The sequence below is a fragment of the Hemiscyllium ocellatum genome, chromosome X, assembly GCF_020745735.1.
Source record: "Hemiscyllium ocellatum isolate sHemOce1 chromosome X, sHemOce1.pat.X.cur, whole genome shotgun sequence".
In the NCBI taxonomy this organism is placed as follows: Eukaryota; Metazoa; Chordata; class Chondrichthyes; order Orectolobiformes; family Hemiscylliidae; genus Hemiscyllium; species Hemiscyllium ocellatum.
In genome coordinates, this window is record NC_083453.1 from 16463219 (window position 1) to 16491018 (window position 27800).

General features: G+C 41.6%; 1 protein-coding gene across 1 annotated transcript in view; it reads right to left on the minus strand.

The window, feature by feature from the left end:
• LOC132805711 (sonic hedgehog protein-like) overlaps positions 1–26970 on the minus strand; it is a 104702-nt gene extending 77732 nt beyond the window's left edge. The window contains exon 1 of the mRNA XM_060820919.1: positions 26469–26970. Coding sequence (XP_060676902.1) covers positions 26469–26768 — 300 coding nt within the window. The 5' untranslated portion in view covers positions 26769–26970. The remainder of the gene's footprint in view (positions 1–26468) is intronic.
• Positions 26971–27800: the final 830 nt, after the last annotated feature.

Consider the following 27800-nt stretch of genomic DNA (forward strand, 5'->3'; position numbering starts at 1 on the left):
GTTCCTTCCTCCTTTCCTTTCCCTCGTGCTTCTTTCTCACTCTTATTTCTCATTATGTCAGCCTCTCAGTAATCCTGTCAGTTTCTCCCCCTTTTACTGTGTCTAATTCCCTCCTCGTGTGCCGGGGCTGTTGGTTTTTGTATTTAAGTCAATGATTAACTCTGAATCTGGCAGATCATGTTGCTCATTAGCTGTCTCCTTTCACACTAATTTAATGCTTATTAAACCCAGGCCACCAGCACAGAGAAGCATTCCAACAAGAACAGTATCCCACTTCCCTGCCCCTGTGTTATTTAGCCTCACAGCTGTTTATACATTTTCTACAGATTATTGTGTTCGGTTTTATACCTTTGTCATAAAAGCTGAACTTTGGTAATAAAGCAACACAATGAGACTTTCCCAAAGTACCAGCAAATGACTTGGCTCGCAACAGAAACGAGAATGCTGAATTTCTGAATCTTTTCCCAATATGTACAAAAACAGCACCAGTCATCATTTCCCACAAAGACCCTTTTCAAACTTTTACAAAAGCAAACTTGTGTGAATCAGAAGTGCAGTAACGCCAGGGACGTGAGTGGAGTTTGATATGGGTGGTTTTTTGACCAGCTCTGGCTGATTTTACAGGGAGCAAACATTAGGCAATAATTGCTGATGCGATATCTTTACTTTGCATAAGAAAGAAAACCCATCTTCCCTTGAAAAAAAAATGATCATGTATATTATCAAAAGCCAACTAAAACATAAAGCTAATTGATGCTGAGATCATGCGTCAGCAGTCTGTGTTACAAATGTTTGATATACAGTGGTGGCATGAATCGGTTATTAACCTTAGCTCTCTTGAATAGCAGGAGATGCCTAACTCACACAAAGTCTCGTTTTCATCCATCACCCCTATGCTCGCTGACCTACCAGGTCAGTTCCCATTTTGGGGATGACTCAATTTTATAATTATTGTCCTAATTTTCAGAACTCACCCTGACTTCACCTTTTCCTGTTTCTGTAACCTCCTCCAAACCTAAAATCATCTTACATATCTAACTATGGACTACTGCACATCCCCAATTTTAATAATTTTACCACCAGCTGCCTGGGCCCAAATTCCTTCTCTGCTTCAAACCACCCTCTCCCCCTGATTACAGTACAACCTACCTCTCTGATCAAGCTTTTGTTTATCTGCCCTAAAATCTCCCTAAGTGGCTCAGTGCTAAATTTAGTCTTATTATATCTCTGTGAAGCACCTTAAGACACTTCACCCTGTTAACAGAACTATATAAATGCAAGTTATTGATGGTCATTTTGCAATCAGACTGTTAGGTCACAGGATACTTCTGTGCATTTTTTTAAAATTACAATTGTTCTCTTATAACATTACATTGTTATGTATCTTTGAAAGAAAAGTATATTCTGATGTTACAAAATATTATGACTTGACGTTCCAACAATACCTTTAATATAGCAAAGTGCACACCAGAACAAATTGACTGAAGCATACAGCCTCTTTAAGCACACAATATTTGAATTTATAGTTTTTCACTCACCGTCTTGTTCCCCTGACATTCTCTGCAGTTCAAGTACTTGCAGTTGACATCTGCAACATCCCAGACTGAAATGAGAAACTCACCTTGCAAGTAGTCCAGGAGTTTTCCTGCAATGGATGCTGAGTCCATCCCCCTAAAGGAGGATGCAAGAGTCAGAGGATTCAAGTGGAGGTGAATTACAAGTGGAGGGAAAATATCTGGGCCAACTTGGATTAGCTGGGCATGGGTCTGGCAGGGGCTGAGGCACAAGTCACATGGTTACCCTCTCAACTAAACAGGAGTTGGAGGGAACAGGTGCAAATCTCTTCCAAAATGGGGGGGGAGGAAACCAGGAAATAAATAAAACTGAAAACTTTTGGTCTCAAACTCTATCATGTGCCTGCTAGTTTTCCACACTGTTAGTCTAATAATACGCCTTTGTGAAGATGATGGCAAATGCTTGTTCTTGCCCTGTGTTTTTGTCTCAGTATCTTAAACAGGAAGCCTTTAGAAAACTGCTGGATTACAACAGATTCCTTCAAAGTTACATTTGGAATGATTTCAAAGTATTTGAAGGAGAAGTTAAACTGGGGGTTTTAAAATGGTTTATGTGGGATTTGAATTAACCGATGAGATAAATCTTGGTTAGATGACACTCTGAAGCATTACTGAAACCTCCCTTTGAGAGATGCTGAAATTGGGTTTCCCTTAAATTAAGGACATTTTTTGGACCAATATCTAAATGAAGGTTGTGACCGCATTTGAACTTTGGTCAGTAATTCAACATTTTTGATTGTTTGTATTTTCTAACCCCTTTAAAACATTTTATTGATGATTTGCAAAACATATGTGAATGGACATATGTGTATAACAAGAAATACAAATAGCAAACTCAGGAAATTACAGACACCACAGAACTGGCTTGACTATATACCTACAAACCTCGGAAATTTATAGTCTCAGTTACCTCTTGATAATCGGGGTCTGCTATAACTATAATAAACAATTGTTTTCCTTTTAAAAAATTATATAACTTTCATTGCAGCAATCAAGCAATTGATGGTCCAGTTTGTGAATTCTCAGGTTGAGTAGGTTTTGCTGCGTTGTGAATGGTTATTAGGCAAGAGACACTGAAGCTTTAAAAGGCACGTGATGTTATTTTTTGGTATGCAAATAAGAAATCCATGTTTTTGATTAGAATTACAGTACAGAAACAGGCTTTTCTCCTGAACTGATCTATACCAGGGATTTTGCTCCACACCTCCACCCAGCTCATCCATCTAACCCTATCAGCATATTTCCTTCTCCTTCATCAAATTATCTAACTATCCTTTTAGTTACTGATTTACGTGTATAGAAAATTTATATTTTATACCCAAAATATGGGGTTGGTAAAATGGAAGGTTCTTTTTTTTTTGCTTGTGCTCCTCACGTCAGTTTCTGACAAAATCTTGATGGCTACCCAGCACAAAATGGCCAAACTAGATGTACAGGTCACTATGTGATTTTCACTTGACCTGCTTGACTGGTACAGCACTGACAAAGGAATATATTTCTAGCCATTCAGTCAACTGAGTCCCCCGCTATCAACAGGGTGACCATTGACCAGAAACCAAACTGGACTATCTATATAAATGCTGTGGCTACAAGAGCAGCTCAGAGATTAGGAATTCTGCAGCGTGTAACTCACCTCCTGACTTCCCACAGCCTAAAAAACTATCTGCAAGTCAGGAATGTGATAGAATACTCCCCATTTGCCTGGATGGGTGCAACTTGAAAAGCTCAGCACCATCCAGGACAAAGCAGCCCACTTGATTGGCACCACATATACTACCTCCAACACTCACTCCCTCCACCACCGATGCTCAGTAGTAGCAGCGTGTACTACCTACAAGATGCACTGCAGAAATTCACCAAGGCAACTTAGACAGCACTTTTCAAACCCATGACCACTTCCATCTAGAAAGACAGGAGCAGCAGATGTACAAAAACGCCACCACCTGCACGTTCCACTCCAAGCCACTCACCATCCTGAATTGGAAATATTTTGCCATTATTTCACTGTCAGTGGATCAAAATGTTGGAACTCCCTCCCTAACAGCATCTCTATACCATATGGAATGCAGAGGTTGAAAAGGCAGCTTGCCACCGTCCTCTCAAGAGCAGTAAGGGATAGCCAATAAATGCTGACCCAGCCAGCAAAGCCCACATGCCATGAGTTTTTTTTTTAAAAAACACAAATTTGTAGTTAAGATATTTTGTTCATCATGAATGCCCGCGTATTGGGATGTGGGCATTCACTTTTGTGCATCATCTGCATCCTCATCTTATTCCAGTTCCGAGCTCACTTCTGTTACACCTCCTCAGGTCAACTCTGCTTTCACCTTTGAGCTCAGCCTCTACAATAATTCCCAAGAAAACCCCTATGGACAGCCATCACAGTACTGTCCAATGAAAACCCACATGCAGGAGTGTAGGAAATTATAGTTGACAGATCAGCTGTATCATTTGTGCATGCAATCAGTGATCGCATCGAATTGATAACTCAAGGATGGCTAGTCCACCAGTGAACCTACAGTTGAGAAGCCACTCATTCTTAAACAGAGAGGACAGCTGTACAGGGGACAGGGGGTGCGATAATGAAAAGGCAAATAGTTAAGTTAAAAAATGGATGACTAAAAGGAATCAATGAATGAGTGATATACAGAGATAAAGCAGCCAACAAGCTTACGGGTGATAGAGAGTGTTTCCACTGACGGTTGTCATATGAGTTCTGTTGAAAGCTGTCATAGAGTGTGAATACAGAATGGGTGGGGTTTGAATTTGGAGTCTTTGGCATACTCAACATCAGAGCTACTCATGTGATGGCACATCTCCAGGTTAGATGGGACTTGAACCAGACCTTCCAGCCTAGAGATAGGGACACTACCACTACACCACAAAACCCAGTACAACTGTGGACACAGAGCTATTTATGAGCACTGTTGTGGAGTTGAAGTCATGTGCTGTACTGCAGGTATGTGGGATGGCACATAGTTTGGAATGACAGTTGTTTCTTTCCACAGTAAAATCATCTTGTCTCACCTGATACAGTTCATTCTGCTGTAACGTGAGTTTCATTTACGCGAATTTGCTGTAACGCGAACTTTTAAACATGTGTTGGCTGTAAGGGGATTACACCGCCAATACTTTAAGTGTCGTTTCTAAAGCGTGATTTTTCTGTAACGTGGGGTTGCACAACAATGCAACCATTGCATTATAGAAGAACTACCCGCAGTCTAAAAGAGAAGCCCATTAGTATTGCAAATTGAGGAAATCATACAAATTGCAGATATTTCCTTATCAATCTGTTGAGAGATTTAGAGGGGCAGCACGGTGGCTCAGTGGTTAGCATTGCTGTCTCACAGCGTCAGGGACCTGGTTCAAATCCAACCTCAGGCAACTGTCTGTATGGAGTTTGCACATTCTCCCCGTGTCTGCATGTGGTTCCTTCAGGTGCTCCGGTTTCCTCCCACAGTCCAAAGATGTACAAGTTAGGTGAATTGGCAATGCTAAATTTCCCATAGTGTTCAGGGATGTGTAGGTTAGGTACATTAGTCAGGGGTAAATGTAGATTAATAGAGTAGGGCAATGGGTCTGGATAGGTTACTCTTCGGAGGGTTGGTGTGGACTTGTTGTCTGAATGGCCTGTTTCCGCACTGTAGGGATTCGATGAAAAACTGTAGGGATTCTATTCTATGCGATGTTATTACACATTTCTGGAGAAGGATGGAATTTGAACCCTGGCCTCCTGGCTCAGAAGTAGAACACTGCTCCTGCACCACAAGAGCCCTTCATACAATTGGCATTGAATTTCCCCTCAAACACGCTGTTGAAGATATTAATGTGCCCCTAACACGATTAATTATTTTTTCCTATTTAGCTGCGGGCTAATGATGAATTTTTCATTTAGTTATTTTCCTCAGTTGTTAAAGCAAATTGTTAATGGTCTTAATATTGTGAGGAAAATACAGAATACAGATGTCATCACTTACGTCACGATAAAACTGGCGAGCATTGGTTGATAATGTTTTCAGAGAAATGGAATTGGCAGTTGTCTTGCAGCAACCATAAAAAAGGGATTGCTATGGTAACAGTCAATACTGTTCCAGATGGTTCTACATATTGCTAGAATACCCCAAAGAACAAGTGAGATATCAAACCCCATTTAAATGTGTATTTGTTGTCAACCCATTCATCTATAATCTTTACAAGGATAGAATAAGTGAGATAGTTAATAATTCAAGGGTTTTTAATACATATATTTTCATCCCTTGTTTTGCACTATCATCAAGCTGAAGCTATACCTGCATTTTACGACTGTGTCCCAGACATCGATGTAAATTTTTTTTATCTGAATATACTTGAACAAAGTGAGTCATCACATGATGGCCCAAAAGTCTCTCTATCCCTAATTTTATTTCCTTAGTGATCTGTCCCTTCTAATTCCTAGAGATTGAAAAATCTCTCTTTCCAAACCAGCAAATTGTTTTCATGCTTTATCAATGCAATGTTGACCATATTTCATGCAGAAGAATTTTTCTGTATTAATTTGCTGCAGCTTGTTTGATTGTAAAATATAGGATGTTGACCATTTATGTGGCAAGCAGGTCAAGGGTCAGGGAGAGGACACCACACATTTGTCATTAAAAATGATTTTCTTTCCGATATATCTAGTTCAACTCTTCACTGCTGTAACAAGCTGAGGCATTACAATTTATAACTGAATAAAGAAATAACAGTTTTGCAGTTGGTTCTTTACAGTCAAGTCATGTATAGTCACCATCTTCCAAGTCTGATAAAAGTAACATTTTGATTGTGTTTAGCTGAAAATGTGTTGCTGGTTAAAGCACAGCAGGTTAGGCAGCATCCAAGGAATAGGAAATTCGACGTTTCGGGCATAAGCCCTTCATCAGGGCTTTGATTGTGTTTAGGCAGGTACAAGAAGGGCATTTGTGTGTGTGTGTGTGTGTTTCTCAGTTGTGAAGCCGGTAAGCATCTTTCTGCTAGCTATCCATTCCGCAGAAAGCATTACCAGCAAAAACCTATAAATGTTCAGTTGGAAGAGGTCGCAAATAAATCTTCACATGTATAAAGTTTCCTTAAACAGTAGCTTTTATAAACTGCTACTATTAAACAGATGTTTATCCCCTTCCTTAGTAGAGAATTGGATAACAGCAGAATTGAAAAAAACAAACTAATCAGTCCTGTCCCACCCTAATAATTGCTATGAATATTCCTCACCTATTTCTTACTGGGCTGCTCGGAGTAGCCTGGTTTTACTTTTACAGATTACCAGGATATTATTTTCCTACCAGGAACTGCGGTCCAGGAGAGGAATTGCCATTTTTATATCATCACAGTTTACATGATTGTGTGGTACATTTAGTTAGGAAGATATAATGATCTTACCTTTGATTCTGAGTTGGCAAAAACATGGAATGTGTTTCTCTCAAGATGTAAGTCATTGCAAAAAGATGGAGAGCATAAGCTAGTGAGGAAAGTTGGTGTTATTGCTACATTATGTCGTTTACTACTGTCCATCAGTGACTACACTGCAAACATACTTCAGTAGCTCCAGGGCAGTTTTAGAAATTCAGTGCTCATGAAAAGTGCTACTGAAATGCAAGTCTTTTTTCCTTCTTTGAAATTTGTCTTCTAGTTATTCATATCAGTTAATTATTTCTATGCATATAATGCTGAGTTGTAAGTAACCAAAACAGAGAGGAAAATAATTAAAGACTCAATGATTGTTTGCTACTGTCTGCTAGATTGAAAAGATTGGTGCTGATGTTCCCAGCTAGTCAGAACTGTCCAGCTAAAGTGGCACAGACTATCAGGAGGTTAGCTGTTGTAAGCAGGATGTACCTAAACATGTCACTGTTATTTTCAATCTGGGCCCCATTTTCATACATGGCCCTTTATATCAATTATAACCCACACTGTCATTTCTGACCTACACCAACAAACGCAGCCACTGCTTCTAATATCAGATCAAACTGAACTGAAGGTGAGCTTGCAATGTAGGCAATAATGTACAATATTTTCTTCACTGGCCAGTTCTACACTCTCCAAATCATAAACGGTGATAAGGTAAACTTCTGAGGACAGCATAAATCATCTACAAGATAAATTGCACAAAGCAATTTTTCTTTAATAAATTGTCATTAAACAGTACTGTGTGCATCTGAATTGTGCCTTTGGCATTCATTCTTTTCAGGCAAGCTTTTACTTTGGGGAAGAACAGCATAAAACTGAGTTCTGTGCTGAATATGGCTTTGCCAAATGGAGACTTTGACTTGAACTTGTAAGGACTAATTTTGCAAATAAAAGTCAATTATCAGAATACTGGATTCATACCGGTGACCCTCAAAAGTTCAAAACGCTCTCTTTTCCTTTGAGCATTATTCACATAACGCACAGTTAGGTGCGGTTATTCTGATGGTAAGGAAGCACATTTACCACGATAAGCTCTGGATTTTCAGGCAGACTTGGCTTCCTTGATAGTGAATAGCTGGGTAATATGTGGGCATTGTGAATTATGGAAAATGTTTCAGAAAAACAATGTCAGGTTTTAGGAAATTCAGCACCTACCAACTACCTCAGGGTAATATGAATCTGTGTGAGACATAGTTGTCTTGATATCTTTATCATAGGTTTGCTCCTCTGCCTCTGTATGCATACTGAAGCAGAATGTGTCTCATGGCTTACAACACCACGAAGACAGATCCGCATTATTCCACACAGTTAGCTTGTACAACTATGGATAATAGTTTTCGCTGGTGCCACATCAGTGACACCAACATGTAGTCATGTACTGGTTTAAATGGGTAGAAACAATTATGCCACAGAGATAGACTTCACCAAACATGTTATTAAATATATCTATTGTGTGGAGGCTTACTGATTCTGCACTTATTGTGAGAAGCCGTGGTCAAAGGCAGTATCACAGCCAGTGCTGTTTTAATGCTCATAAAATTGTGGATAGGTTAATTTATTGGGCTCTTTAAAATGCTGTTGTTTGTGATAGGATTTTCTTTGTCCTTGCACTGAACACTGTAGGTGAAATAAATATATAGGGCTGGATACGGACAGAAGTAAACTACCTGCAACTCATACAGGGCTGGATAAGGATAGAGGTAAACTATCCCCCATTGATACAGGGCTGGATAAGGATAGAGGTAAACTATCCCCCATTGATACAGGGCTGGATAAGGATAGAGGTAAACTATCCCTCATTGATACAGGGCTGGATAAGGATAGAGGTAAACTATCCCTCATTGATACAGGGCTGGATAAGGATAGAGGTAAACTATCCTCCATTGATACAGGGCTGGATAAGGATAGAGGTAAACTATCCCCCATTGATACAGGGCTGGATAAGGATAGAGGTAAACTATCCCCCATTGATACAGGGCTGGATAAGGATAGAGGTAAACTATCCCTCATTGATACAGGGCTGGATAAGGACAGAGGTAAACTATCCCCCATTGATACAGGGCTGGATAAGGACAGAGGTAAACTATCCCCCATTGATACAGGGCTGGATAAGGATAGAGGTAAACTATCCCCCATTGATACAGGGCTGGATAAGGATAGAGGTAAACTATCCCCCATTGATACAGGGCTGGATAAGGATAGAGGTAAACTATCCCTCATTGATACAGGGCTGGATAAGGACAGAGGTAAACTATCCCCCATTGATACAGGGCTGGATAAGGATAGAGGTAAACTATCCCCCATTGATACAGGGCTGGATAAGGATAGAGGTAAACTATCCCTCATTGATACAGGGCTGGATAAGGATAGAGGTAAACTATCCCCCATTGATACAGGGCTGGATAAGGACAGAGGTAAACTATCCCCCATTGATACAGGGCTGGATAAGGATAGAGGTAAACTATCCCCCATTGATACAGGGCTGGATAAGGACAGAGGTAAACTATCCCCCATTGATACAGGGCTGGATAAGGATAGAGGTAAACTATCCCTCATTGATACAGGGCTGGATAAGGATAGAGGTAAACTATCCCCCATTGATACAGGGCTGGATAAGGATAGAGGTAAACTATCCCCCATTGATACAGGGCTGGATAAGGATAGAGGTAAACTATCCCTCATTGATACAGGGCTGGATAAGGATAGAGATAAACTATCCCCCATTGATACAGGGCTGGATAAGGACAGAGGTAAACTATCCCCCATTGATACAGGGCTGGATAAGGATAGAGATAAACTATCCCCCATTGATACAGGGCTGGATAAGGACAGAGGTAAACTATCCCCCATTGATACAGGGCTGGATAAGGATAGAGGTAAACTATTCCCCATTGATACAGGGCTGGATAAGGATAGAGGTAAACTATCCCCCATTGATACAGGGCTGGATAAGGATAGAGGTAAACTATCCCTCATTGATACAGGGCTGGATAAGGATAGAGATAAACTATCCCCCATTGATACAGGGCTGGATAAGGACAGAGGTAAACTATCCCCCATTGATACAGGGCTGGATAAGGATAGAGATAAACTATCCCCCATTGATACAGGGCTGGATAAGGACAGAGGTAAACTATCCCCCATTGATACAGGGCTGGATAAGGATAGAGGTAAACTATTCCCCATTGATACAGGGCTGGATAAGGATAGAGGTAAACTATTCCCCATTGATACAGGGCTGGATAAGGACAGAGGTAAACTATCTGCAATTAATACAAGTGAGATGAAGTTCCAAAAAACTTTGGATCAAGTTTGAACAGGTAAATATCAAGTAGTGAGCACATAACGGAAATATTTTTAACGTTGATTATTCAGCTGTTGGAATTCCCTCAAAGACAGCTGCCCACTGAAAGTTCCAGATTGATCTAAAACATTGGAAGATGGCTGGAACAGGCATATTTCATGCAATCTTTTGGTATATCTTAATTCACTTAATTAGACTGGAGTTACATCACACTGATACAGGTGAACACAAAAGAAGTGCAGCATCAGATTATGTTCATCCAAGATGTAACCATAGGAGGCTGAAAAATAATCCAATACATTAATCCTTAGTTTTTTAGTTTCAGTTTACCAGTTTACACATCAGTGCAAATACTATATCTATATAGTGCTATCTATCAGATATTATTATATCTGATTATTTTTATTATATCTGATTAACTATAAAGTTATAGTTTGTAATAAACCTGATTTATTTGTATTTAGCCACCAATAGCATGGCTTTTTCCTAGTCTTGCAACAATTGGGTACCGTATCTTTCCAGATTGCACATGGGAATTCATGAAACGGTTTTGATTTTGTGACCATGAGTAAAAGTCTTGGGAGGAGCCCAACTTGTAACAATCAGTTGTGAAATGTGGCAAGTGTAACCTGCAGATGAAACAAAGTGTTCAAAGATAAACCTGGAAGTTAACTATCAAAAGAAAATAACATTTATTATTAGAGCTGAGCAAAATGTGAACGCAGAGTTAGGATTGGCTCATCTGACTATAGAGGATAAAGAATAAGGATCAGGTGTACCCATTAAAAATTATTTAAGTGAAGGCTGCAAACGAACAGCATCAGCACAAGGAGACTGAGCACCAACAAGGAAAGGAAAAGCGCATCAATACCAATACTGGGAGGCTTTGTGCAAGCAAGAGGCAGAAAAAAATAGAAGCAGGACTGACACTAAGCTAGCAAAGAAAGGCTTATCGCCTTTTAAGAGTCTAGTTGATCCAGCATAACATTTTACTAAGTCTAATCTTACTCTATACTGTCCATTGTTAAATAAGCCTCTGTTGGAATGCAGGAACACTAAGCTTACTCGCCTGAGGACTTCACATAGTAGCAGCTACTGAGGTGAGCCTTCACACTGTACTTGCTGGTCCACCATCAGTCCACACCTCTTCTGCCCTTTTCTCACACTCTTCTAAACCAGTCCCTCACTCACTGTAAATCCCAAAACTTTGGACTAACAATTGACTTGTAAGACTGAGAGTTGTAACAGTGCCTGCTATGCTGTACATTGCTGCTCTTGTTTCCATTAAGCACTGCCTCAGAAACCACTGCAGAGAGATTAGAGAGACCCATTATTGTATGTGAGGAGAGCAGAAAGTATATGTGTGGTTACATAAGTACATTTTTCCAAAATCACCCTTGAATGCACTAAGTTGCAAGATCAGTGCTATCTTCTACCGAACACACACACACAGACTTTAAAGGAACAGTAAGTATAAATAAGTCACAACTGCACAGAGGCAGATTAAGTGAATGCAAGGAGTACAGACAATTCATCCCAATGTTAGCAAGTGTGAGATCTTGAACTTTGACTTCAGAAAGATGAATTGGATTGATTCATAAAAGATGAGAACCTCGAACTATTGATGGATAAATCAGTTAAAGCAAACAGACTGACATGAACATATAAATTAAGACCAGGAGTAGGCCATTCAGCCCCTCAAGCCTGCTCTACCATTCAATAAGAGCAGGGTTGTTCTGATTAATCCACATTCCCGTCTCCCCTGGTAACCTTTCATCACCCCCCCACCAACACCAACCCCTCGCTAATTGAGAATCTATATGCTGCTATCCTAAAAATATTCAAAGGCTCTGCTTCCCCCACTTTTTGAGGAAGGGAATTCCAAAGACTCATGCCTTTCTTTGAGAAAAAAAATCTCTTCACCTCTGCCTTAAGTGGCCTTTTATTTTTCAGCAGTGACCCCTGGTTCTAGATGCTGATATGTCATTCTACAGTCAGCAGAAGTTGCATACCTTCGTATCTTCCCTGAGATCATGGTGAGTCTCTCTCATCTCTCTGCAGTGGTTTCTGAGGCAGTGCTTAGCAATCCACAACTTGTTTTTCAATCAGCTGATGAAGGGAGATCCAAATCACAGGCAAGAGAAACCTTGGTTTTGCAGGTAACTGTTCATGTACAATTCTGATTACTTCATGGCACAAGTTTATTTCCACACAGTTCACAAGAAGTTAAACAGCTTATGAATTGCTCAAGAAGAACTAGTGGACTTGTGCGCCATTTTGCTGGCCTCTGTCAGGCAAAGTTATTGAGGGTGAGGTATGAATCCAACTGCAGGGGAGTACCATTTTGAGAAACAGATGCAATTCACAAACAAAAAAAAGGTGAATGTGACTCCTTTTGTAACAGATGAAAATATAGGAAAACCGCATTGACTGGGAATATGAAATGGGACATTGAGACTGCAAATGTTGTAGCCCTATCACTGACCAACATTTTCTTCAAACCCAACTCCTTAGGATCACAAAATCTGTCTAGTACTCTATTGTGTTCTAACTAAATGAATGAAGACTCCTTAACGAAGTGAAAGAACATCGGTGGGATGCATGCTGGATATTAAAACAAAAGTAGAAGAAGAAATAATATTTTAATCCTGGCTTTCATTCTACTTTAAATGCACTTTGATCTTAAGGTAATGCTGTTGCTAGCAGACATGTGCTTCTCCCACTGTTCAGTGTACTCCTAAATACAACGTAGTCAGTCTTTGATGTACCAACTGCGCTGCAGAGTTAGATTCGTGCACTACAGTCACTAGCACTTCAAAATCAATTGCCTACAATCTAGTGCCTAGCTGTGAAAGTAAACTACTAAAATACAGGCTCTGGCCCTCTAAGGCCATTACACACATATTCCCTTACCATTGGTCCTTGGTTCCTTCATTTTTTCCACTTGTTCCTCTAGTAACATGACTGTTACTCTCAAAGTAAAAACCCAGGACGGTGGTGGGCTCAGCTGTCACTGATTGGCCTGCTGCTACCTGTTGTTAAGGCTGATATATCAAAGATGGTGACCGACGCAGGGCAATGGAGGATGATGGACCCTGGCTTTCAGTTACCGCCAGATGTATATCCAACGGAAGCAAATTCATGTTTAAAAAAAATCTAGTCCAATTCTGCATTACCAAAGGCTTGGTCATTGACTGATTTATCACCTAATTTTAAAGTTTTCTGAAATACCAAATCATTTGCTTCTTTTCTCGTAATGAACGCAAATGCCACAAATAAAAATGTGACACTGATAAAAAGCTTTGTATGTATTAGATGAAAAGCCACATCCACACCATATGCTGCATGCCTATCTTCATACTGTTCAATGTAAGTCTTTACTCTTGAACAAAGATGGGCATTTAACTTGGAAGATTTGTACTGATTTTAATGTCTATTTTGCTACATTTCACATATCATCCACAAGATCTCACACATTGGATGGTGCCTTCAATCAATAAACTTCCTGAAAAATTAGTAAAAGTGATGCTTGTTGATGGCCTCAAAAGGTAGCTCTGGCTCTAACCTGTCATAAAATTCTACTTCATTTTACTTTCTGTAAAAACAGATTGCATTTGCAAACTAACAATTATGGGTAGATGTTCGCAGGTAAAGAGACAGCTGGAAAATGGGAAGCCTTCAAAACTGAGATAACAAGAGTCCAGAGACAGTATATTCCTGTTAGGGTGAAAGGGAAGGCTGGTAGGTGCAGGGAATGCTGGATGATGAGAGAAATTGAGGTTTTGGTGAAGAAAAAGAAGGAAGCACATGTCAGGTATAGACAGGAGAGATTGAGTGAATCTTTAGAAGATTATAAAGGCAGTAGGAGTATACTGAAGAAGGTTATCAGGAGGGCAAAAAGGTAACATGAGATAGCTTTGGCAAATAGGGTTAAGGAGAATCCAAAGGGTTTTTATAAATACATTCAAGACAAAAGGGTAACTAGGGAGAGAATAGGGCACCTCAAAGATCAACATGGCACCCAATGTTTGGAGCCACAGGAGATGGGGGAGATACTAAATGAGTATTTTGCATCAGTTTTTACTGTGGAGAAGGATATGGAAGATATAGAATGTGGGGAAATAGATGGTGACATCTTGAAAAACGTCTGTATTACAGAGGAGGAAGTGCTGGATGTCTTGAAACGCATAAAAGTGGATAAATCTCCAGGACCTGATCAGGTGTACCCGAGAACTCTGTGAGAAGCTAGGAAATTGATTGCTGGGTCCTTTGCTGAGATATTTGTATCATCGATGGTCACAGGTGAGGTGTCGGAAGACTGGAGGTTGGCAAACGTGGTGCCACTGTTTAAGAAGAGCAGTAAGGACAAGCCGGGGAACTATAGACTGGTGAGCCTGACATCGATGGTGGGAAGTTGTTGAAGGGAATCCTGAGGGACAGGATGTATGTGTATTTCAAAGGCAAGGAATAATTAGGGATAGTCAACATGGCTTTGTTTGTGGGAAATCATGTCTCACAAACTTGATTGAGTTTTTTGAATAAGTAACAAAGAGGATTGATGAGGGCAGAGCAGGGGACATGAGTCTGTGACCAGTGGAGTGGCACAAGGATCGGTACTGGGTGTACCACTTTTTGTCATTTATATAAATGATTTGGATGTGAACAGAGGAGGTATAGTTAGTAAGTTTGCAGATGACACCAAAATTGGAGATGTAGTGGACAGCAAAGAAGGTTATCTCAGATTACAACGGGATCTTGATCAGATGGACCAATGGGCTGAGAAGTAGCAGATGGAGTTTAATTTAGATAAATGCAAGGTGCTGCATTTTGGGAAAACAAATCTTAGCAGGACTTATACACTTAATGGTGAGGTCCTGGGGGGTGTTGCTGAACAAAGAGACCTTGGAGTGCAGGTTCATAGTTCCTTGAAAGTGGAGTCGCAGGTAGATAGGATAGTGAAGAAGGCGTTTGGTATGCTTTCCTTTATTGGTCAGAGTATTGAATACAGGAGTTGAGAGGTCATGTTGTGGCTGTACAGGACATTGGTTTGGCCACTGTTGGAATATTGCGTGCAATTCTGGTCTCTTTGCTATCGGAAGGATGTTGTGAAACTTGAAAGGGTTCAGAAATAAATTTACAAGGATTGGAGCATTTGAGGTACAGGAGCTGAATAGACTGGGGCTGTTTTCCCTGAAGCATCGGAGGCTGAGGGGTGACCTTATAGAGGTTTATAAAATCATGAGGGACATGGATAGGATAAATAGACAAAACCTTTTCCCTGTGTTGGGGGAGTGCAGAACTAGAAGACATAGGTTTAGGGTGAGAGGGGAAAAATATAAAAGGGACGTAAGGGGCAACTTTTTCACACTGAGGCAGGTGCATGTATGGAATGAGCTGCCAGAGGAAGTGGTGGAGGCTGGTACAATTACAACATTTAAAAGGCGTTTGGATGGGGACATGAATAGGAAGGGTTTAGAGGGATATGGGCCAAGTGCTCGTAAATGGGACTAGATTAGGTTAAGATATCTGGACGAGTTGGACCGAAGGGTCTGTTTCTGTGCTGTGCATGTCTATGACTCTATGACTGACCTCCCTGAATCTTTTACATTCTGTGCAATGAAATAACTGCAATGTTCAATGGAAAAAAAGATTTGTATCAGTTGCTACCATTACAGACACTAAACTGAATTATCTTATCTCACCATTTGCAAGTAGAAAATAATTTAGCTTTAAAGAACAAATGTTTTGCAACATGGTATTTTAAATTAAGGTTTCATAATTTGAAATGTTTTCTATGTGCAGTGCACTACAATGAAATCACATCCGTAGAGCCAGGAATTGTCTCCTTTTTAAGACTTGTCCTTCAAAGGCCTAGAGGGAGAGCAGTGCTAAATCAGGCTATCAAGCAGGGAAAGCAATGCACAAGGGGCATTTGAATATTGCTCTCCCAAAATCAGATTCACAATGTATAAGTGCTTAAAATTTTTTCAATTATCATTCTTATAGACTATGACCTTGAAATTACTCTGTACAAATACTAGCACACAAAGGCTTAACACATTCAAATACAATTCCTTTGTTCAGTATTAGAGCAGAGAGGTTGACCCATTTAAAATCACTGTCACTAGAATAGTAGACAAAGGAATTTCATGTATACATGCTAGGTACTGAAATGCTCAAACCATGGAGATCATAAAATTAAGAGAGGATTAGGATGAATTACAGACAGATTTGAGTTATTTTCAAATATTTTTTTCCTCCTCAAGAAGTTTTATTGTATTTAATGACAACCCTTGGCAACCCAGCTATGAGGGGGATTTCATTGTGTGGGAAATAGTCAGTGTGAATCTGCATCCTATCACTTGACAGTGCAGCACATTAATCTATCAATCTCTTGTATCAATGGAATCGCAAGTCACCCAACAGGGCAATATCACAGAGTAATTGTGCTGTAGAGTTGCATTGGCTGCAATAAGTATTTGAGATCATTCTTCGGGCTGTTCAATTCAACTTTCTTCAACGATTCAAGTTAATGAATATCCTGTTACACCTCTCAACAACAAGTTAGGTGTACAAAGTTTGAAATCTAGAAAAGAATAGCCTAATACCCTTTAGTAAGTGTAATCTGAGCAAAGAAGAAGATAATAGGAGGGACAAGCCCAAGCAAGCTCAGCATTTGTACGGAGGGTCTTTAAATGAGTAGAGGACACAGAGGGGTTGCTGGAAGTTCAGAGCATGGGGTCTGAATAGCTATAGGTACTGCCAGCAATGGTGGAGCAAAAAGAAGAGATAAATGCTCATCAAGCCAGAGGTGAAGGAAGAATAAAATTGAGGGTGATGGTTTTCGGAAGCAGCCGGGGAGGAGGGTGTTTGCTGGCTAACTTATGACTGGAGTAGATTACAGAGGTAAGGAGGGGTGAGGCCGTGAAGAAATTTAAGCATGAAGATGAGGATTTTAAATTGGATGCGTTAGAAGACCAACATAAGTCAGCCATGCCTTAATGTGGGTCAGGTTTGGCTATAAGCAGCAGAATGTTAGAGAGTTGAGGTTCATTGAGATATCCTGTAGTAGGTTCCACATTCGCTTTTCCTTTGTATTCATAAAGGCTACAGGGGATATAATTAGAATTTGCTTTAGAATTATCGGCTTAAGGCTTCCTTGATGCTTCCAGTGATGGAATCAATAACTTACCTGGAAGAGGCCATACAGACCTGAAAAATCCCAAGACTGTTCTCCAAGGAGTGCCAAGTTAATAGATCTAACTAAGTCTGGCAGTTGGATTGTGACAGTTGACCTCAGCAAGTTGTGGCAAGTGAGATGCCATATTCTTTGGGAACTGAGCTGACCGATCATTTGTCATATTCACCATCTGGTCAGATTACCTGATATTTCTGGGAATATGGGCAGGGGTATGTGCCAACTGGAGGAATGTATAGCTATGGTAAAACAAAATGGGCACTTGGAAGTGGCATTCCCTCATTGTGGGCACGAATCTGGCTGTCAGGTTCAATATGCATTGTGTTTCTGTTGCAGGTCTGGCCCATATCCAGCTTCTACACAGCAGAGGTCACCAGGACCATCTTCTGTTTGATCTGCAGATTAAAGATGGACCATGTTCACAGGGACATATTGTACAAACTGTTAGATAATGGGAGAAGAACATACCCAATACTGTCCTGGTACTGATGGCCATCTTTGTGTGTGGCTACCTCAGCCCTTGACACATTAACACCAAGTGTTACTATATGTGGAGCTTATCCCAGCGCAGACAGCTATCCACAGCTGACTGGCACGTTCAAAAAGTCCACAGCTACTTGCAGAGGGACATGCTAAAGCTTGGGGTAGATACTGCAAAGGCTTAATTGGGAAAGGCCATTGTGTAAGCTCTCCGGCTATAATGCATTGCAAGACTGTAATGCATTGCATAATGTTTGAAATGAAATATAATAGTAAATATAACCTGTGAGTGTAGTGAGATGTACCAGAGTACCATGTGCTATATTGCAAGAAATAAATCTGTATTACACTTCATGTAATGTCACATTTTAACAATTATTTCTAAAACTGTTTTGAAGTATAAGTTTTGGAAAGAGTATGTGGCCATTGAAAAGAGTATAAACAGACTCAGCCACACCATGCACAATTCAAGTAATACCTCGACACTCACAGTCTCAGCTTTTTGCCACTTGAGCAAGGTACAGAGGGCAGTCAACACCAATGAAATTGCCCTCAGCAAAGGTCAGTGCCTTAATGACAAGGAGGGAAATAATTAGAGGAGAAAAAAACGTAAGAGACATGAAACACTTGACTGGCAAATCAAAACAAAATTAAAAGGCCCCACTGTAAATATATTTTGATGGCAAATGTGTTTTAGAATTTGTGATTGACCTGTATTACTTTTTCCATACAAATATCAAATGAATGTGCCTGAAAGCTTGATTCAGTTCAGCAATAAGGAGTCTTCTCATTTCACAGAATGTGGGAATATGTACTGCGTGAATATACTCTATTCCTGACATCAACATAAAGTTTTCTGGTAAAGTGATCAAATATAGTGATAAACAGCCAACTGGAACTGCATGTTTTACAGTAAGTAATGAAGAAAAATACAACCGCAGCATAGTCCTCTGGTAACACTCTGATCTGTCCCGTGTGTGAAGCTGGATGTTGATGCTGTGAATGGCTTCCTGCTATGAAATGAAAGCTTGAGCTCTCTACCTGCTGTTTCAGCAGAATTATAGATATTGCCCAGGGCATTATAAAGAATTTGTTAGCAACTACAGTGTTGCAAAATTTACTTTTTAACTTCTTGGATAGTCCTGCCCTGTACTACACGTGTGCAACACAAAACCTTTACAGTTTGAACAAATCCCATTTTCTATTTTTACAGTAGATTACATTAAGCTCAAATCTCCTCAACCAAATTGACATCATTCCCATTTCTGTTCCAAAGTTTAAATCACTTTGTAATACATTTAACTCGTGAAAGTGTGGCTTGACTTTTCAAAGAAGTCAATAGCTTTGGAAATAATTATTACTCATCCCTATTTGACAGTAGCAGTAATAGTAGCATAGTACAGTAAGTGGTGGATGATTGTTAAAGTTGCTTTGCAGGAGAGTGGATGGATGGCACAATAGCTGAGAAAAAGGAAAGAAATGTTACAATTTACCATTTGCAGACATAAAGCTGTTTTTTATGCTCAACTTCCCGATATGCACAAATGCTGCGCAAAGCTCTGAATTGATAGTGTTAGATGACAACATTTATCCACAAATTCACATCCAGCCCAAACTGGAAGAGAGGCATATTTCTTCTGTCTATCCCTGAGAGCCCAAAGTGGAAGAGGTTTGGACAGTCTCAGTACAGTACCTGGGGATGAGGTAACAACAGAAAATTGCCCAAAATTGGCTGTCTCCCTCACAGAAAAAAACATATATGGCAACGGTTAGAAAGCAAAATGTTCCAGTGGAAATTTAAGGAGGTCTTCTTCAAGTTTGGGCATTGCTCTTTCCAGTCACACTTTTGTCATCTGGCCTCACCTCCTCTTCCCCGCACCCCCCAACACCTCCCCCCCCCCCCCCTCAACTGAATGCAAGTTGTTTTATCATAATTTATTATTTTCCAACTTGTGTTCGTTACAGGTAAAAGAAGTATGTTTTTAATCTTTTATCGAACTTTCTCAGAATATAAATCAAATCTGAACAGTCTGTTCAAATCTTTACGAAAGCATTGTTTTGTATATCGAGAGCCATTGTCAGTTGGTCTTCTAATCATTGCATGATTTATATTTGATTAATGATAACATGTTTTGCTTTCACAATAGAACCTGTTTGAAAAGCAAAAGAAGAAAGAAGCAAATAAAAGGTAAGAAGAAAATGTCCATTCTGTCATCCCATAGAAGTGAATAAAACTGTTCACAATTAATCTTTTCAACAATTACCTTATATACTTAAATATTCCAATGAATGTTATTCTAATGTCAGTTACAATTGAATACAAGTTAAAATAGTAACTGTCTTGCATTTCTGAGATGAGCCACTGATTGAATCGATATATTTTGACAAACAGTGTAACAGGTCCCAATTAAAATAGATTTGATTTATTTTAACTTATTTCAAATAAAACTTTAACCCAGAGAGACGTTTTGCACAATTTCCAATCTTTTAAAAAATGTTTTTGAGAAATAAATGGTCTTATGAGGAATCACATCAAATATGTGGCACCCATTTAACCTAACTAGGCTGTGTGGTAGTTACACTCTCTATGAATCCCATTCCATTCAATTCATCTTGGTATAAATATACAAACACATGAGTTGAGAGAAGAAGTAGGTCATTCAGCCCCTCAAGCCTGCTTTGTTATTCAGTCAGAACTTGGCTGATCCAATTGTAACCTCAAATCCACATTCTCACCAGCCCACCTTTCAACACCTTGCATCATAAAAATCTAATCTCTCAACATATTTTTCTATTCCCTTTTCTCTCAAGCACTCGTCTAGTTTTCTTTTCAGAGAACCTAAGCTATTTCCTTCAACTACATCCTATGGTATTAAATCCCACATTCTAATCACGACAAGCAATTCAAAAGATGGGTGGCACGGTAGCTCGGTGATTAGCACTGCTGCCTCACAGCACTAGGGTCCCAGGTTTGATTCCAGCCTCGGGTGACTGTCTGCGTGGAGTTTGCACGTTCTGTGTGGGTTTTCTCCGGGTGCTCTAGTTTCCTCTCACAGTCCAAAGATGTGCAAGTCAGGTGAATTGGCCATGCTAAGTTGCCCTTAGTGTTAGGTGCATTAATCAAAGGGAAATGGGTCTGGGTGGGTTACTCTTCGGTGGGTCGGTGTGGACTTGTTGGGCCAAAGGGCCTGTTTCCGCACTGTAGGGAATCTAATCTACTTTGAGAGTTCTCAACAAATGGATCATTGATCATTCTAACAACTTGCACTTATCTAGTGCCTAGAAGTGAAGAGGTGGGGAGTGCGGGTGGGCAGATGGGCGGGTGGGGGGGGGTGGTTTAGGCATGAAATTTCAGATTGTATGGGCTAGGCAGTAAATGTGTCTGTTGGTGTGACATCACTTTGGTATAATGGGAATGAAATTTGTTTTGGGTGATAGTCATTTTCTCTGTTACCTTAAATTGAGCAGAATCTAAAATGGATTGGAGGTGCGCCAGGACAAATTTCATCTCTAAGTGTCAGACGGCCTTTCTTTGGGCTACTATATTGCACTCTAGGAATTGGGCTGCTGACTTTAGTTGTAGCTTTACTTTCCCAATAAAAGTAGGAATTGGAGTCTATAATACAGAAAATTAGACAGTGTATCTAAGAAACACAACAGTTTATGCTAATAGGGATATTTTCCTTATTTTTGTGACTTCTACCTTTGCCTGATTATCATGAAAGCCATATTATTCTGAATATTTGTCATGCTTTTGCACAAGTGGCCAGAAACAAAACAAAACCAAAAAGAAATTAATTAACCTTTTTCTCCTCTTACAAAGCTTTAGCCCTTTGAAAATAGCCTGATTTACAGAATTTTATATTTGCTCCCCGAACGTAAGAGTGTGTGGAGTCATCTGAAACGTGCACATTAGACAATATGGATCCTATGATAATAGTACTAAAGCAGATTTAAAAATTAAAGAATTGTCCAATTTTATTTAAAACCAAAAGTACATTGGATTGCATTTTGTCACGTGTTTTGAGTTGAAAGTTTGCAAGGTATTTGCGGCCTGAAAAAGAGAGGGAAGATCAGTGCAAAGGAAGAAAATCACTGCGATATTTACACTTCTGCATCCCGTCAACACACTGTTTTGTTGATACTTTCATAACAGCTTCTTGCAGTTACAATTAATGTGCAAAGGCCTTTTTAAAAAAAAAGACTTCTTTTCTATTGCCTCCTTTATTGCTCTCTAGGGGCCTGCTCATGTCAGATCATTTTTCTAGTCGACAGGCTACAGTAACCCCAACTTGTTGACCACGTTTGCTTCCCCCGGTTAGCAAGTGGAACAATGGCAATTGTGAAAAACTGACATTTCAACTATTCCCCCGACATTTAAATAGTGCATAATTCTGAAATTATGCAAACTGCTTTCAACAAAGAAGTCAGTACGAGGAAACTGAAAACAGCAAAGGAGCAGGTTTGTGACAATAAATGACACAGGGTAAGTGAGTGATAAAGTTACGCAATACATTTCCTGAAAATCAGGCCCTGATTGTGGAACTCATCTTGGGGTTTCAGTGGGAAGTCTCACCCATCATTAACCCTTCGAAACAGTAAAGTTAAAACAACATCCTTTCTGGGAGGATCATATCTGTTTCTGTTGCCCTTTTTACATTGAACAAAAGTTTTCCATACATCAACTGAATTTTGAGGTGGTTGCAATTCCATAACTTCCTAATAGTTCCATTTAATTTGCAGCAGTGACAGATGTATCATATTCTTCTTGCTTAAGTAAGTTACATGTATTTTGGCAAAAAGGACAGAAATGTAGCAACCATGTGAGTTATGCAATGTGTTTAGAAAACCATACCACATTGAAAGAGGCCACTTGGCCCATTGTGCCTGTCCTGACTCTTTCAAAGAGCTGTCCAGTTTTTCCCATTGCATTGCTTTTACTCCCAAAGCCCTGCCGATTTTTCCTTCTCAACAATATCCTCATTTCCCTTTTGAAAGTTAGAGGTGAATCGCTTCCCCTGTCCTTTCAGGCAATCATGTTCAAGATCATCGCCAATTGCTATGCAAAAGAGAATTTTTACCCTCTGGTTCTTTTATCAATTACTTTCAATCTGTGTCCCTCTGGATAACGCCCCTCCTGGCACTGGAAACAGTTGCTCTTCAGTTGCCAAAGTGATCATTTTGAATATTCAAAAGCCTTCATCATTTTGAACAAACAATGGAAGTTGTGGTACCTAACTATGTAGACACAAGCCAGTTCCAGATTAGATTTTGCATGATGAAGTCTTGGACATCAGCCAAAAGAGACAGTACAGTTAATATTTGCATCCCTGACTGTTGCCCGGTAACACCTGCCCAGGGATGCCTGTGCACCATTCTGGATGGTCCAGAATCAAGCCCACATCAAAAATCCTGCTAACCCTTAATATCAGATCTCAGTCAGGAAGTACTAGAGGGTTACGAAGGCTCGTTGAACTGTAGCTCTCTATGTTACTGCTTTTAGAATCAATGGAGAGAAAACTTAGGGGAAATGAGAAGAAAAAAAAGAGTAATTTTAGAGAAAAAGACCGTGCTTCCTGACAATATTATGTGAATTCGCATTTTGTCATTTAATGATGGTCATTTTTATATTCAAAGGAAATGATTATGTTGCACTGTCATTGACTCAGAAAGCTACAAACAATTACTTCATGGGGAGAAGCAAATGTCTATCGAGGCTAAAATTGGATTAAGATTATTGTTCATGCAATAAAAAAACATATTTGCAGTGGAAAGTCATTACATCAGGGATGATCCTAAAAGGAATAATTTCATTGACATTTTAATTTGAAAAACTATCCGTTAGCCTCGAGTTCAAAGATGAGGGAAAGAAAAGTATTTTTGTTGTATTCATTCATGGGATCTAAGTGTTTGTTGCTGGCTTGGCCATCCCTGATTGGCTCTGAGAATGTAGTGATGAGCTGCCTTCATGAACTGCTGAAGTCCATAAATATGCCATGGATCACAGTTTCGAGTTGATTCTGCAAATTCAACCCTGTTGCAGAGGTGGAGTGATTGATTTTATAAACAGTGTGGAGATAACTAATCAAACTGGAGGCCACATTGAAATGTCCACCACTTAGTTCAAGGGAGATGTTTACACTGGGCTGCAGAAATGGCAGGTGAGAGTGTCATGTTGATGTTTTCTGGAAAGCAAACAAAAACCAGCACCTTCTAGATGAGTCATTTACTGCCCCAGTTGGAAAGGCTGAGTTGGGAGGGAGAGCCATCCTGATTAACAACAGTGGTTTGTCAGGCTGGGTCAGCAGCATCTGAAATGCAGCTGTTGTTAGTGAATAATATTTATAAGCTTCATTTGGCGGTGTGTAAATAAAGGGTGTTTATTTATTTCCCTTCCTATTTTCTTCCCTTACCCTTTACAAAGCCAACAAACAATGTTCATCGAAAGTTCACGCTTCCCCTTCATGCCTAAAGTGGAGGGTCAGAGCTGATCCTTCATGGGACCACCACAACTTGGCCAGCAGTGTCCTCTGCATTGGCCTCCAGTGGGTAGTTCTAATGGACGGGTCCATGCTGATGAGCAGAAACATTGTCTGCTCGTCCTCCTCACAACCCCACCCTCCCTGACCCTGAAAAGGCAGGGCCAAATGGGCACTCTTTGGAAAACCCACAGGAACCCCAGAGTTTTCGCCATCTCCAAAGATTGATTGTTACCGAGTGAAGCCTTTCCTCAACTGAACACTAGGGAAGAACAATGGTAACGGTTCAAACCTCCATTCGAATCCGGTTTGACCAATTGTAAGAAGGAAAACAAATCCAGGTGACACTGTGAATGGGCATAGGACATTCGCCAGTAATGTTTCCGAATATTTAATACTTACAAATCCGTACAATCGAATAAGCCAGCTCGTGCTGAAAGCAGTCAAGGCTGAGTGTGTAAAACGACCTCGATTACTAAATTCAAAAGCATTTCAAATTATGCTCGCCCGAAATTAGAAATTCTCGTGATTATTTTTTCCAAGAGTCTGATATTGGAGATATCAGACAGGGAATGGTATTTTGAAGAAGGGCCATGCTTCCTGTTCTAAGATGCGTGTTTTTTTTTCATTCAGGGACTCTCTCTCTCTCTTAGCTCCCTCTATGCCATGGCCCTTCTCCAAGTCCCTGGGGCTGCTGTCTTTCTCCTTTGCCATTCTACCCATCTTAAGATGACAGGATGCGGGAAAACAGAGCAGATAAAGGTCAGTGGAAAACCAGCGTGCAGTTAAAACTCCTGCACAGCACATACACAATCAGAATTACACATTCTCGCACGCTCAGCTTCCACTCATAGTCACTCCAGTCAATCGAGACACACACTCACAGCCACATTCGTTCAGTCACACTCTCAATCTACACACACACACACACACACACACAATAGATGAGATTTGAGGCATATCCCCTCACTAACTGGCTGAGAGAGAGAGAGAGATTGAGAGACAGAGCTCGGAGGCTCAGAGCGAGAGATAGAGAGAACACGCTGATCACTCCAGGGGCCCGGAGGGGGCCTCATCCCGGTCCCCATCTCCATAGCAACGGGATGCAGGACTGCTGCTGCTGCCGACCCCATCTCGGGATGCAGGCTCTCATCGCTTTGGGATCGAGTGCCCAGCACCTCGCAGGCAGCACACCTCAGGGCTAGTGAGAGGAGGGAGAGAGGGAGGGGGGGGAGCAGCAGCCCCATCCCACATTCAACTCTGCAGCACGTCGGTGTTGTCCCTGAAGCCCCGTCGGTTCCCTGAAGCTGGGCTCCGTGGTCATTGTGCCGAGCTGGAAGCCAACAAACGGCGATGGAGCTCTGCTCCATAATGCATCGGCAACACTCGCCCTCCGGCTCCAATCGGAACATCGCAGGCTCTCTGCTTGATGTTTTGACATCCGTTGCACCGTCTAAAGTGCTATTGGAGGGTACGGAGAGGTGGGGTTGGGGGTGGGGGGGTTACAGAAATGTGAAGTCTCCCACCAAACTTGGGGCGGGGGGGGGGGAATGTGTGAGAGATTCCCGGCTGAGCTGCAAAATGTTTTTTTTTCCCTGGGGTGGAGGGGCAGCTCCCGAAATGATGGAATAATTCAGTCAATGAAATGCCAAGTGAAGGCGCTGGAAATGGCCTGTGAAGAGCAAATATTCTCGAAGGCAAGGGAGAGCGTCTTCAAAACAGAATCCCCCCCACCCGCCAATCGCCTCATCAAATCCTCTCCAAGCGAGACGTGTCAAATGCAATGGGAGAGGGGATGGGAGAGAGTCAGTAATGAATTAAACACACGATGGAACCCTTCTGAATCCAGAAGGCAGGGATGTGGCGAGGGAACCCCGGCTTCCTCATAAGCTCACCCCGCAAGGATTTTTGTTGTTGCTGTCAATGGGAATAATAAAGGTGGGGGCTGGGAAAGTGGGGGGGGAATCTCTGCTTACATTCCAGCCCTGGCTCAAGAGCAGAACCGTTCTTACCTGGGTCATGAGGCGGTCAGCTCCGGTGTCCTCCTCGTCTTTGAAGATGATGTCAGGGTTGTAGTTGGGAGTCAGCTCCTTGAATTTCTCGGAGGTGCGGCTGACCTTGCCCTCCGACCTGCCGCTCGCCCCCAGGGTCTTCTCGGCCACATTGGGGATGAATTGCTTGTAGAGCAGTGGGGCGAGCTTACGGGACGGTCTCCTCCTGCCGTAACCCCGGCCGGGGCCACAGCTCTGCACCGGGACCAGGAGGCAGCAGCACAGCAGCCCGAAGCGAGCTAATTCGGTGCCGGGCTGCATCTCCCCGCCTCTCGCCGGCCGCGGATTGCTTGGAGATCGGCTGCTCCCGGAGGACTGGCGCGCACTGGCGGAGAGAGAGACGCTGTCCTCACTGGCACAGCCATGGAACACAAATAAAAGAGCGACGCGCCACCAAGAGAGGCAGTCCCTCGTCAGGCAAGCGCATTCCCGCCTGGTCACCACCTTGTGTGTCAGACACACACACACACACACACACAGAACAAGCCAAGCTTCACCACCCCCCCACTCCTCAAACCCCGCCTGCCTCACTGACAACCCTCACCCCCATCTCCAACCAAACACCAGAGCTGTTCCCAAAGTACCGTCTACCCTTCCTTTCAACCGCATTGGCCCGTTCCCTCTCCCCGGGTGCCCTCTCAGTGAACACAAGGAGAGGTCACTCGACCCGCAGCGTCAACTCCGATTTCTCTCCACACAGATGCTGCCTGACCTGCTGAGGTATTCCAGCACATTGTTTTTTTTGTTTGTTTCTGTTACAGGTTGAACAAGGCTAGATTCCCCACCCCACCCTCAAAAGCAGCTGCTGGTGTTTGGCTTGGTTAGCTCGGGAGGGAGGGAAGGGGGAGCTGGGCGAAACTGCACGGGCATTGCAACTTCCTCCAGTCCGAACTGGACCCCATGGCGCAGGTAAATCGCCCTCGGATTTCCTGGCAGGAAGCGAGCGAAACCTTCCCCACAGCCGCACACCGCAGCTGCAGCTCCCCAAGTTTCTGTGAGTGCATTTGTATATCTACTGAAACCTCTCCAACTGCCACCGCTGGGGCGGCTTCGGGCGAGGGCGCTCCGCACTGCAACAGGGAGCAGTCACTGCCCTGGGCCGCATTCCCTGTCCCTGTCCACACACGCCAGGCTGCGACATCAGCCACTATAGTCCAGGATAGGTGTGACAGAAAGCGAGAGGTAGTTTCTTCCTCCAAAAAAAAACCGAAATTGCTGGAAAAGCTCAGTAGGTCTGGCTGCAACTATGCAGAGAAAGTAGAGTTAACGTGATTCATCTCCAGGGATGCTGCC